A 12,505-nucleotide genomic window follows, 5' to 3' on the forward strand; every position below is an offset into this window, starting at 1 on the left:
GTAGCGCTTCATATCTGCATAGAAATTGAGAATATAGATGTAATAATTTGCACATACCCTCAGTTTCCTAATTTGTATCGACATCCTCTGCCTATCACTGTTTTCACAGAAAAAAAAGCTGCATGGTTGATGGGGAGAGCAGAGGAAATGACAGAGGCATCATGACATGAGTACCTTTGCTGTTATGCCATCCCTGTAACCAGCACAGCACCATCAGGGCCAGGATCTATTTTGTATGAAATGACCTTCATAGAGCTCCAACTTTTTGGGAAAGGCTATGCAACTTGCAAATCCCAGGAGAGAAAAAGACAGCTGGATTCCAGTGATGAGTGAAGCCCAGACACTGCCCGAGCTGTGGGTACACAGAGATATGCCTATTCTCACTGCATAATAATGTAAGTTTTGATGAATTATCTGTAATTTAGCACTGCCTGACACAGCTCTATTGCAGTTCAACCACAAGGTCCAAACTAGCAGCTCAGCTCCTACTATACAGAGATGAAGGAGATCTGCATGCAGGTGTTCAGTTTTCCAAAACTGAGCAGTCTTAAAATAATTAATGCTATCTTATGCTAAATCCTAAATGAAGTAATAGTAACACCTCTCTACAGAGACTTAAGATGGAGAAACAAAGTAAAGTGGCCTTCACTCACATTCTCTCTAAGAGTGGGACATCCTGGATCATTTTCCCTTCTTCTTCAGAAGGAAAAATGAGGTGCCCCGTGATGTACTCCTTTATGTAGATGCTTATGTATAATCTCTTCGTGCTTATAGCTGATCTTACCGGTGTTTAGTGTGTACTACTTGCAGTCCAGCTAGCGCTTAGCTGGATTTGGCATGCATTCGCAGTAAGAAAAATCGGGTACGCCTACAGCAGGTTTTGGGGTGGCTCTGGAAACCAACCCGCGCTCCTGCGGGTGAGCAGCTGTGGCCCCTCGCTGAAACTGCCGGGAACGGGCTGGGCACCCCCGCTGGCACGGCCGCGGCGCGCGCCGCTCGCCACACAGCAGACCTGCAGCGCGCAGGCCGCAGGCAGCCCTGGCACGCTCGGCCCGCACGCGGCCCCGCCGCCGCCGCCGCCGCCCCCGCCAGGCCCCGCCGCCGCCCGCCAGGCCCCGCCGCGCTCCGCCGCTCGCGCTTACCGCCGGGGCCGCCCGCCAGCCGCGCGCGGAGGGGCCCGCGCTCCCATTGGCCCGGCCGCGCCGGAAGCGGCGCCCGGCGGAGGCGGCCGCTGCCCCTGGGCTCCCGTCGCGGCCTGCCCGGGTGAGGCGGCGCGGCCTGCGCGGTGGGCGGCCCTGCCCGCGGGGGCCAGCCGGGGGGGGGCGGGGAGCGGGGAGCGCTGGGGGTGCCCGCGGCCCCGCTGCCCTTGCCCGGTGCCGCTCTCGCACCCTTGCGGCGGGGCGGTTGGCGGCTATGCCGGCGGCTGCGGGGGGGCGTCGGGTGCCCCGGAGCGCGTCGGGTGCCCGCAGCCGGTGGGTGTCGAAGGTGTTGGTGTGTTTCGGGCACCTGTCTCCGGGTGGGGGCTTCTCAGCAGCCCCCCGAGGGACCCTGGAGGGGCAGACACGGCTGTTCCCTGTAGCGGGGCCTCCGTATTTCAGCGGGCGCTGCTGGGGGCGAAGCCTGCCGGGCCGTACGTGCTGGGGCTGCTGGAGTGGCTGCCTCGCGAGCCGCCTCGTGCCGCCGGGGCAAGCGCTGTGGAGCAGCCGCACGGTTCCGTGCCCGCTGCGCGGATTTCCGAGTGTTGCCATCAGCCGTGCCATCGTCAGCATAACGCATAATTTTCTTGATACTTGGAGTGTTTTAAAGTAAGTTTCAAGCTGCTGACACGCAACAATAAAATGTTCTTTCTCCTAGGAATGTCATGTAACAACTGAAAATTTCGTGTGAAAACAGAAAATGGCTTCAAGAGGAACAACAGAGACCAGTAAACTGAAACAGAACTTGGAAGAACAGTTGGATAGGTTAATGCAGCAGCTTCAAGATCTGGATGAATGCAGGTAATAAAAATATAGATGCTTTCTGCTTACGTGGTAGTGTTTTTCTTAAGTGGTTGGCAGAAGAAAGCGGTACCTTTCAAATATGTGTCGGGGTTTCTGTTTTACTTTATGTTTTTTAAATTAGATAGGATGTTTGTGTTAGATATTTAAAAATTGTCTTTAAAAAACTTTTTATTAAGATCGTTCTATTATCTTCTTGAGGAAAAGGCAGACAGAAATACTCTACTGTTTTGAAGTTCTGTACTTCATTGGGATTTTTTAACTTAAGAGCTGTTCACAGAATTCACAACTTTCATATGGGCTTTTTTAACAGCAGTTACCAAATAGCTTTTGCTTCTGTTTTGTTTTGTCTTGCAACTGTGGATATTTGGATTTGGGGTTTGGTTTGTTTTTTTGTAGTTTGTCTAACATTTTCATATGTTATTTTTGTATGATTTTGTGTTAGGTTTTTGTGGGCTAAAAAAATTTAAGATAGACAATTACCAGAAAAAAAGTTTTGGTTTTCTCTTTTAGTATTTGTACTTAACTTCTCATGCGGTCTTAGATACTTTCTTTGACTGTAATTCTAACTTTTCCAAGCAGTATGTATTTTTTTCAAGAACAGCTCTACCTGCTAAGGGTTGATAGTGCCATTCTTTGAGTTGGGCAAGGTTTAGACAGCAGGATCATTTGAAGATCCTGAATAACTTGGTGGATTCTGGGTGAGAAGGTAGAGTTCTCAGATAATTTCACTCATTGCAGCTTTGAGCAAAACTATCTGCATGTTTTTATTGCGATCCAAAATACACTTTTATATATTGCACCAAGTGTCGAGTATCTCATAGTTGTCAGGGCCTTTTTAATGTAAGCGACTTCATACAAACAACACAAGTGCATGGGTGGCTAGGAGGTTGTGTAAAACCAGGAAAACTACACATTAGATTAATAACAGCTAACAGGGCTAGAGCAGAGTAAACTGAGGCGATGCGCATGTTTTTATTGCTGTCTGAGGAAGCATGCTTCATGGTATTCCCTGATGTTCTTTTCTCCATGATACATCTCAGGTTTAATCCTATCAATTAATGTATCTTACTGGATCCCCTTTAGAGAGGAACTAGATGCGGATGAGTATGAAGAGACCAAAAAAGAAACTCTAGAACAACTGAGGGAGTTCAATGACTCTCTGAAGAAGATTATGTCTGGAGATATGACTTTGGTGGATGAGCTCAGCGGGATGCAACTGGTAAGGATGATGTGTGACTAGAAATAGTTCACGTTCTACCTGGACTCAGTGAAAATAGTTACAAGTGGTTTGTTATAATTTTTAGGCAGGCATGTGTTGGAAGCTAGATAGATCTATCTATCTAATGTTTTTATTATTTAATATATGTGTACATATAAAGACCTGGTTAGGTCTCTTCATTTTAAAAGGAAAAGAAATCTTGAGGCATTATAACCATAACATTGTAGAAGAAACTGTGGGAAATTGCGATATATCGGATCCTTAATATTAGAAATAGTACAAATTAATATAAAAGGTGTGAGGGATGATCCAGGGCGTTATATATATCATGAGAAATAAAAGTTCATGCCTGTTTGTTAGAAAGCATAAAGATAGCATTTCCTGTGTTCTTATTGCTGGTTTGCATTTGAGAGTCATACCGGTCCAGAGGAAAAGGCTGTAGGAGTGACGGTGTAACTTCTAAGTGAATTGGTCTTATTTTATGCTGAGTTCCAAACTTTTGACCTATTTTCTCTTTTCAAATGTTTAATTTAGAGCATGATTTGTTCCGAGTTTTAGGGTTTTGTTTCCAGAGAGATCTTGGATTTGTCCAAACATGATTAAATCTCACCACAGTTATAATAGCTTTGGTACTCCATACAGGATTTTGAATAACAGTAGGAGGTTTGCCTCATCATTACTTAAATTCTGTTTCCCTTTAGAAGAGCTGTAATCATCAGTGTGGGCATTAAAACTGCAAAAGATAGCATAGCACATCCACTCGTGATTTGCTAATACCAGGAAGACATTGGAAATTATTAGAAATTAAGACCTGGACTGTAATGAAAAGTTTCACAGCTCTTTTGCAGTGTAGTTGCACTAGTTAGTGGATTTTTCAAGCTATGCATAAAGGTAATCTTTTTTTTTCCATCTCACTTCCATGGTTATACAAAAAAAGAAAAGCTCTGTAGCAGATAACGCAGAGGACACTAATGATGGTTTCCAGCCTTCAATAATCTTTGTCATTCATCTGTAACTTGTGACTGCCATTAGTTCTGGACGTTCTTGCTCTTTCCTTGTAGGCAATACAAGCAGCCATCAGCCAAGCATTCAAAACTCCGGAAGTAATTAGAATGTTTGCAAAGAAACAACCAAGGCAACTGAGGACGAGGCTGGCAGAGGTAAAGGTTTCTGTTTTACTGTAAAAACTGTTAATTTGAGCTAGACTGATGTAAATATGTAATGATCACAAGGAGAGCACCAAGTGTTTTAGAAAACTTGGTGCAGCGTCATAAGGAGATAGAGAAGTTCTGTTTCAGAATTTGGTGTTAAATGTTTATTGAGGTAATGGGAACAACGATGTGTATTTCTGGAATTATTCTGTCTTACTACTTCAAAACAAAAATGTGATTAACAGATAATGAACTAACTACAAATAGGAAATCTGAAGAGTATGAATATGTAATTGTGCTGGGGCTGGAGAGTGCACTTGATGTTTCGGAGGTCTAGCCTGAACTTGAAATCCAGATAAAGTGAAATGAAGTCTGATTCCTCCATGTATCAGTGGTATGTGAATACATAGTTTTGAATGAAGAGCAGTCTTTGATTAAAAGGTTTCAAGTTTGGAGAAAACGAGAACGCTAAGGTTAGGTGCAAAAAATATTTGCAGAATGTTCAGAAAAACTTCACAGCTATCTTTTAAATTATAGGTAGCTTCGTCCCTTATTTCTGTGGGTACCTTGCTAACTGCTGGATGATATTTTTAGGCTGTTGCATTTCTCATGCTGTTGTGTTGAGTGAAACTAATGGGAAGCTTATAAATCCTGACTTATTTTCCCCCCTGGTATACAGATGGATCGAGACTTAATGATTGGGAAGTTGGAACGAAACCTGTACACACAGCAGAAAGTGGAAATCCTGACTGCCCTCAGAAAGCTTGATGAGAAGGTAAGGTGTTGATGTGATAGGTAGGTGTGTAGAGATTTCAGTCTGTTGAAGAGGAATTTGAAATCATTCAAGAAATTACAACTTCTGTTTATCAGCAAATGATAAAATGCATCTTGCTTTTGTAGTACATGAATGTCCTTCCATTTTCATGCTAAGCTTTCTGAAGCACTCACTACTGAACGCATATCAAATAGTATTGTACGTTTATATAAGGTTGTTTCTACTTTAAAATGCTCTCTGCGGTGGGTCATGTGAATGAATCACATATAAGCTGATATGAGTATGGTATTTATAAAAGTTACAAAACAAGTCCTTTACTGGCTAACTACCACTGCTGTACCTGGCAGGAACTATCCAAGGCTTTTGACATACATTGAGCTTTACTTAGGTTTGTATTAGTGATAATACACCTCTTGGTGTAAGATAAATAAATTGGAGAGATGAGTGATAAACCAATTGTTTCCCCAATGAGTCCATCAGTGGCAGAAGAGTCCCTGGGTTTTACCACTAGAGGGAGGAAGCGGAGTTGTTTTTTTTGTGGCTGGTATATGAAGAAAATGGGTTCCTGTGGATCTCTGTACTTAGATGTCCTTAGGAAATGAAGGATTATAATGGAAAGGATCAAATGTAGTACTTAAAGGAGTTTTATTCCAAGTAGATGACGTGAGCAAATGCTTTCCCTCAAAATATTTTTATTGCTTGACTGTCAGAGAAAAAAGTATTTGGGAAATAGGTTAAAAGGCTAGTTATGATTGTGAACTGCATGCATGAAGATATCCTGGCATGAGTTCCTTGCATCACTTCAGACAAGCCACTTTACCACACTTTGATGTAATCTCTTTATCTTTTAAAATGATCAGTAACCTACTTCACTGAGGACTGCTAGGGTAGTAGTTTTACATCTGTACTGAATGTGAAAAATTGTAAATGTTATGTGTTAGTCTGCACAATACTGCAGAATGTTGAGTAGTTAGATGCTTGCTTATGAAGCACAGAAAAGGCAGGTAATTAATACTTTTTCCTTCATTCCAACATAATTCTGAATGTCTGTACCTAATTTTTATATTTTTAATAAATAAACTGACACAAACACTGTGGACAGTTTGACACACTTATGCTTTGATTTAATAAGGATATATATCTGAGGCTACTTAAATGAGCAAGTTTTAACTTGGAATATCTGAACCTCCCAAATGTAGGTTACTAGTTCATTATTGTAAATACTTTATGGGCATCTGTCACAAGGCATCAGAGCACATAGTAAAAGCAAAACATACATGTGCAAAGAGAACCGTTTCTAGGTCACTGACTCTTAACGTGGTCAGAAGCTGGTAGTGACTGCATATTTTTGCTTTCCTCAGCTGATGATAGGAAGTGAGCTTTGATCCTCATTACTGTATTGACCACATGACAAAAAAAGTAATTGACATCCTTTGCATAATTTTGGTACAGAGGTACAGTGTGACCGTTTAATCAAAAATTGTCACTGGAGATCAGCTTGAAACTTAGTGCTGCATGTAGAAGCATGTCTGACGTTGCATTTGCTGTCCTTCCTGGGCTGACAGGCACCATTGAGGAAAAAAAATTCAGTGGTAGGGGAGTAGCTTGCATTTTTACTTTGCTTTTAATATGTTAGGTAACAGTGCTGCTTAAAAACTTCAAATGGATGTAACCTGTCATAGTTCGTGTATATGCCCGTGTAGACAGTGGGGATTACAGTGGTGGGAATATGCACACAAAGTTAAGGTACTGAGTTCATAGTTGGTGGCCTTTTTTTTTTTTAGCTCACTGCAGATGATGAGACATTCTTGTCAACAAATGCTGGTACAGCTCTGAGCCAGTTTGAGAGAGTCTCAACTGACCTTGGTAAGTTTTCCTTCTCGTACCTTCCAATTTCTTTGCCTCATTGAACAATGACTAATAGGAATACTTGTGATTCCCCTATGAAAGAGAAAATTCAAACAAAAGATTTATGCCTTTGAACTTGGTGTACATTTTTCTGTTTTATTAACAATGAAACTCTGATATACTATCTACAAGAAAAAAGTAATGCAGCAGATCCAGTGCCAAATGTCCATAAAATGCCAAGTGTTGCCCATAATGCTGAAGGCTTGAATGGTCTGCCTCAAGCAGAGATGCTGCTCTTGGTTAAATACAGATCTTTTTTGCATTAATGACTCTTTTAAGGAGAGCCTTCTCCTTTGCTTGATGCAGGGAATTCAGCAATTATTGGCATGTTGTCAAAATGGAGCTTCAAAGCACTGTTCTTGCCATAATGGTGTCATAACTAATCATATTTACAAGACCAAAAGCTCAGGTATAATATGCATTAAATAAACACAACAGTTCATTCTAGCATTACAGTTAGAACTGTGATGAAAGAACTATGAATGGCAGGAATGTGCCAGACTAGGTCAGAGTACAAATAAACTGTCTCTGTGACCTACCTTTCAGTACCGCTCTTCCTGAGAGTGTAAGAACCCTTTTTGTTCAAAAGGGTACTTCATTAGGAGCTCTGCGTATGTGTGGTGGGTTGACCTTGGCTGGACACCAAGTGCCCACCAAGCCGCTCTCTCTCAGTCCCCCTCCTCAGCAGGACAGGAGGAGAAAATAGAACTAAAAACTCATGGGTCAAAATAAAGGCAGTTCAATAAAGAAAAGCAAAGACTGTGCACAGAAGCAAAGGAAAACAAAAAGATGTATTCTCTACTTCCCATCAGCAGGCGGTGTCCAGCCACTGTCTGGGAAGTAGGGCCTCAGCAGATGTAGCGGTTCCTTTGGAAGACAAATGCCTTAATAACTAATCCCTCACCTGCTCCTTTCTCCTGGCTTTTATTGCTGAGCATGGTGTCATGGTATGGGCTGTCCCTCTGGTCAGTTTGGGTCAGCTGGTTGGGTCACAGCAGGTCCTGGCTATGTCCCCTCCCAGCCTTTTGCCCACCCCAAGCCTACGGGCCTTTGGGGACAAGACAGCCTCCATGCTGTGCCAGCACTGCTCAGCAGTAGCCAGAACAGGGGTGTGTCACCAGTGCTGTTCTAGCTACTGATGCAAAGCACAGCACTAGGAGAGCTGCTGTAGGGAAAGTTAACTGCATCCCAGCCAGGCCCAGTGCAACATGGCTGGTTTCAGACCTGTCAAGCCAGTATGTCTCCTTTTTTTTTTTTTTATTTTTAATTAGCTCAAGCGTTCTGCTTTTCACAAGGTAGGTTTGATATTTTTATTTTTTTTCATCTCAAATATTTTGCTGGATTCTGTATACAAGGGCATTTGCAATTTCTACTAATACTGACAATGTTTTTCTCCCCTCATAGGATCAGGAGACAAAGTCTTTGCTCTAGCAAGTTTTGAAGTAGAAAAGGCGAAGCAATGAAGGAGGTGCGTGAGGCTTGTGTCTCTCCAGTTATCAGCAGCATTGGACTTCTCATACTGCATTTGTTTTTGATATGTTGAAAAAAAGAAAAGCAAAAAAAACCCCAACAAACAAACCCTAAATCTCTTGGGTTCCTAACCAGAAGATATGAAGTAAACAGCCTTAAGTGCACTTTGGAACCTTGGTGTCTGTACTCCTTAGTAATACAAGTTCTGAGGCTGAACACTAAGTGGTACTCTAAAAACAAAAGCACGGTATGACTGTCTTGGGAAAGGATCGGCTATTTTGAACTTACCTAAATGTGTATTTCTCTAACTATTAAAACATAATCTTTTTGCATGTGGTTGTAGCAAGCGGATCTTTCTCAGGAGCAGTCCTAATGAGCGGAGCAGTTTTTTGGGTGATTCTTCACATTGCTCTCAAGTTGTCTTAATTTTTGTCTGGACTCCCTACTAAGTAGTTTATAGTAGGAATGCATTGAAGCTTTGAAAAATTGACGTAGTTTATTTGAAATGCCATCTTTCTACAAACTGTTTGCAGAAGGACCAAAATGAGTCTGTGTGCTGATCATTGGCCCTTAGCTGCTTGTTTGCTGTGTGTGTGAATGGGCACCATTGTGTCCTAGCCTTGACTGACAAACAATGGAAGCCCTGTAGGCAGGCTTCTGGAGTAATTTAACCTTGCATATTGAAATGGCAGGGAATTGCTAGGAAATGGCAATGAGAAGCCCTGTCTGTGACCTCTTACTTCAGCTCTGGGTGTATATCTACATGCTACCATTATTTCCCAGTATTTCTGAGAGAGCACAAAATAGCTTGCAAGTAGAAACAAGTTTCAAAAGGGGTGAAAAGCTCTCTTTACATGATCGGTGCAAGTGTTGCTCGTTTATTTATCAGATGGTGGTCTTGTGGAGAGGGGAGGGTCTGTGCCTCCACTGCGAAGTTAGAATCCTGAATAATTTCAGGGTGTAGGAGGATTTAAAATCTTATATTGTTGAATTTTTAGCTCCTGAGTGTGGAGAAACTACTTGGGACTCTAGATGTGTGTTTAACTTCCTGAGAAACTATTTTTTGTAAAATCAATATTGGGTATCTTCAGTTCTTAAAGTAGTGACTGCTTCACACTAATTCAGTAGGTGTTAGCATTTTGTCTGAGCTGATTGGAAGCCTGTATTTCACTGAAACTTTTTTAGCTTGAGAAATGTGCATTTCAGATCTGCTCTACCCTTGGTATATATTCAGGTGTTGATCTAATTATATTGGCGCACCCCCCCCCCCCCAAAAAAAAAAAAAGGCATTTCTTAATTCAATTTCATACTTGTTCCCCTTCTTATTTCACTACCAGCTAGAGAAAAGGATAAAAGTATACAACTTCTAGATGTAAAAAAAAAAAAAAAGGTGAGGGGGCAGCATTAAATAAAACCCCACCTTCATGCAAAAAAAATATAATTTCCATCTATTTCTGTGCAAAAATAGTTCAAACATTAGCAGTTTTGGGTCCTTTGGACTATGTGTTTTAATAGGGAGTTAGCACTTCCTTTCTTTGCAGAGCTTCAGAAGTGGAGGAAGCGTTATGAAATCTCATTGGCAGAAGAAGCATTTGGCTGTGAGTGTGTTGATGTGCTATTATTATCTGGCACCCCTCAGAGAAAGTGTGACTTGCCAATCACAGATGCAGTTCGTTCCCCTTCCTGTAAGATGGAGCAGAAATGTATCAACAGAGGGAAGCTACCATTTTGCTGCTTTAACTCCACAAATTATCTAAGTAATAATTTATTTTTCCTTAAATGAGGGCGAAGTACATAGCCAAATGCTGCAGTGGTTTATGCTAACTCTTCAGCAAATGACACTATAAAGAGGTTAAAGAGAGATCTGTACCTGTATTGCTAAGGTGATAGGTATATCTTCATGACAAACAGATTTTGTGATGGTTTTAGTGATTTGCTATTTTTTTGACAATGTGCTTATTTAGGTTTTCAGTGTGTTTCTGAACTGATTTCTGAAGTGTGGTAACTGCCATCACAGTAAATCTGTTGCTGGAAAGAAAAGGATGGTCATAACACTGGAAAGATCTGAAGAATTCCTAAGAGAAAAGTGATCTTATTTCTATCTTGTTAGTGCTTTGAATTATAAAAATTAAGAAATACATGTAGTAAAAGGATGATAGTGAATTATTTTAGAATTAGTAATGATTTATAAACCCACTTTTAAACCCAGATGTTGGGTAGATTCAGTTCCAGTTTATGGTGGCATGGCTGGTTTTGGCAACTGGAGTTGGACCTGCGTTTGTCAGCAGTGAAGGTGACCCACTGTTTTGAGGAATCCTGTGTTTAATTGGAGTGGAACGTGTGTGTTTTACCTATCTCATATACAAATATCTAGCTGGACTTGAGTTTCTGTGAGAACTGCCATTAAATTGAGTGAGTGGAGTGGAAATAATCTTAAATTTGGGTAGCCTGTTGCAGTGTTAATCTCAGTGTCACACAGTGGTCACTTAGAGACAAAGTGGGTAGCACAGACTACAAACAGACAATTAACATGATTGGTTGTAATTTATATTGCACTTATAAGGCATAAATACCCTATAAATAGTTTGTTTAATTGTAAACTAGGACTGGAGTGAATGAGAAAATGTGGGGTTTAGAATTTATTTTGCTTGAATAGGTATCCTTTTGAAATACAGTATTTCAGAAATTAAAGGGTACACAGTATAGAAAGCATAATTTATGTCTTTCACTGATGGAAGTTTTTTCCTTTTGTTTTCTTTAAGAAGCTCTTACTTAGATGGAGTCTTTTGTCCATTATATCAGAACTATTTTCCTGTCTGGGGCAGTATTATGTTCTCAGCTTTATAGCTGAGAGCAGCTTATTAAAAGGTGTTATTAGACAGTCTAAAATTATTGAAAACAAAACAGTCCATGGGGACTGTAGCTGCTGCCTTTTCCTTTCTGCTGATTACTGGTGCTAAGTAACTCTTCTCCCTCCACACCCCCCAACCTGCTTGCAGCATTAATATGTAAATTAAATCTCTTAGCGCTCCCACAGATCACAGTAAGTTTACAGTGCAATGATATGTAAATGTTTTTCTTTGGAGTTTGAGAGGTTCCAGGAAAAACATTTTTTTTTAATTGATTAGCAAAAATTTCTAGATTTTTTTCAAAGTTTCTGTACTGCAGGCAGTTGTAAAATTCTTATTAAACTGATCCTTGACTGCATATCTTTTTCATGTTGTGCTCCTTCTGCTTTTGAAAAGATCTCTCATGATTTAGATACACAAAGGTGAGCTTGAGATCAATCACCAGTATTGTTGCAAGATTTGTATGGCAGGTCAGACTTCCCTTTGCAGAAGTTGTGAAGGGTCAGAAAGCATAGCTCTAACCAGAGGCTAGATATGTCCTGCAAAATGCCCTGACTACAAAGGTTATTTAACAAGGAAACTGTTGCCAATGTGAAACATTCATACGTTGACCCTAGCAAGTAGTTACTTAATGCTTGAAGTGGTTAGATTAATTTCACAGACATAATTGGTGTGCTGTGCTAAATGTTTTGCCAAATAATCCTGGGACGTACCACCATAGGTATCTCAAATGTTTCTGCAGGGGCTGGAAAAAAGTCCATAATCTATTTATTATAATAATAATTTCCTCCAATAAAAAATGGTAACAAAAGAACAACTCCTAAATGAAAGTATGGTTTTGTCATTTAACATACAAGTTTGTGATGTTCAAGTTCCATCCTCAGTTCAGCATTAGACCCAGGCAGGTCAGTTATTCTCTATACATCTTTCGTTCCTGGAGTGAAATACAGATTATGATACTTGAATATCGAGTGCTGTGAAGTTGTTATTGATCATACCTGGCTTTGAAGATTAAAAGTGCTTTGTTTTTTGTTTATCGTTTTACAATCCTCATTTCAGAAGTAGAGTACAGTAGCTTTAAGCACATCGTCAAAGTTGCCCAGAGTTCTTTGTGGCCATATATAACCTCCCTT

At 40.9% G+C, this 12,505-nt stretch overlaps 2 protein-coding genes across 6 annotated transcripts in view; one reads left to right on the forward strand and one right to left on the reverse strand.

Annotated features, from left to right (window-relative positions):
• The window catches only part of NMNAT1 (nicotinamide nucleotide adenylyltransferase 1), an 8,239-nt gene extending 6,481 nt beyond the window's left edge, over positions 1-1,758 (reverse strand). The window contains exon 1 of one of the 3 annotated variants that reach the window (XM_080380953.1): positions 1,507-1,758. The gene's annotated coding sequence lies outside the window, so the exon portion shown is untranslated. Of the gene's footprint in view, positions 1-57; positions 383-1,142; positions 1,283-1,506 lie in introns of those variants that run through there. The other 2 variants (XM_080380954.1, XM_080380955.1) reach the window with 2 other exon arrangements.
• Positions 1,138-11,728, forward strand: LZIC (leucine zipper and CTNNBIP1 domain containing). Of its 3 annotated transcripts, none has more exons than XM_080380961.1 (7): positions 1,138-1,263; positions 1,855-1,997; positions 3,084-3,219; positions 4,281-4,379; positions 5,050-5,145; positions 6,930-7,011; positions 8,458-11,728. In XM_080380961.1, exons 2-7 carry the CDS (start codon positions 1,897-1,899, stop codon positions 8,514-8,516), a joined length of 573 nt encoding a protein of 190 aa, XP_080237087.1. In that variant the 5' UTR covers positions 1,138-1,263; positions 1,855-1,896; the 3' UTR covers positions 8,517-11,728. The 3 variants fall into 3 exon arrangements, with proteins under 3 accessions (XP_080237087.1, XP_080237088.1, XP_080237089.1); XM_080380962.1 differs by lacking the exon at positions 1,138-1,263 and adding an exon at positions 1,328-1,472; XM_080380963.1 differs by lacking the exon at positions 1,138-1,263 and having other exon boundaries at positions 1,857-1,997; positions 3,041-3,219.
• Positions 11,729-12,505: the final 777 nt, after the last annotated feature.

This window comes from Falco punctatus (assembly GCF_963210335.1).
Source record: "Falco punctatus genome assembly, chromosome: 3".
In the NCBI taxonomy this organism is placed as follows: Eukaryota; Metazoa; Chordata; class Aves; order Falconiformes; family Falconidae; genus Falco; species Falco punctatus.

Excerpts from the sequence above, each read along its gene's own strand:
- LZIC (XM_080380961.1), top strand. The coding sequence starts at position 1,897 with ATGGCTTCAAGAGGAACAACAGAGACCAGTAAACTGAAACAGAACTTG. Across the intron at positions 1,998-3,083 it reads CAAGATCTGGATGAATGCAG|AGAGGAACTAGATGCGGATG; the intron begins GTAATAAAAATA and ends GATCCCCTTTAG. Across the intron at positions 7,012-8,457 it reads GAGAGTCTCAACTGACCTTG|GATCAGGAGACAAAGTCTTT; the intron begins GTAAGTTTTCCT and ends CTCCCCTCATAG.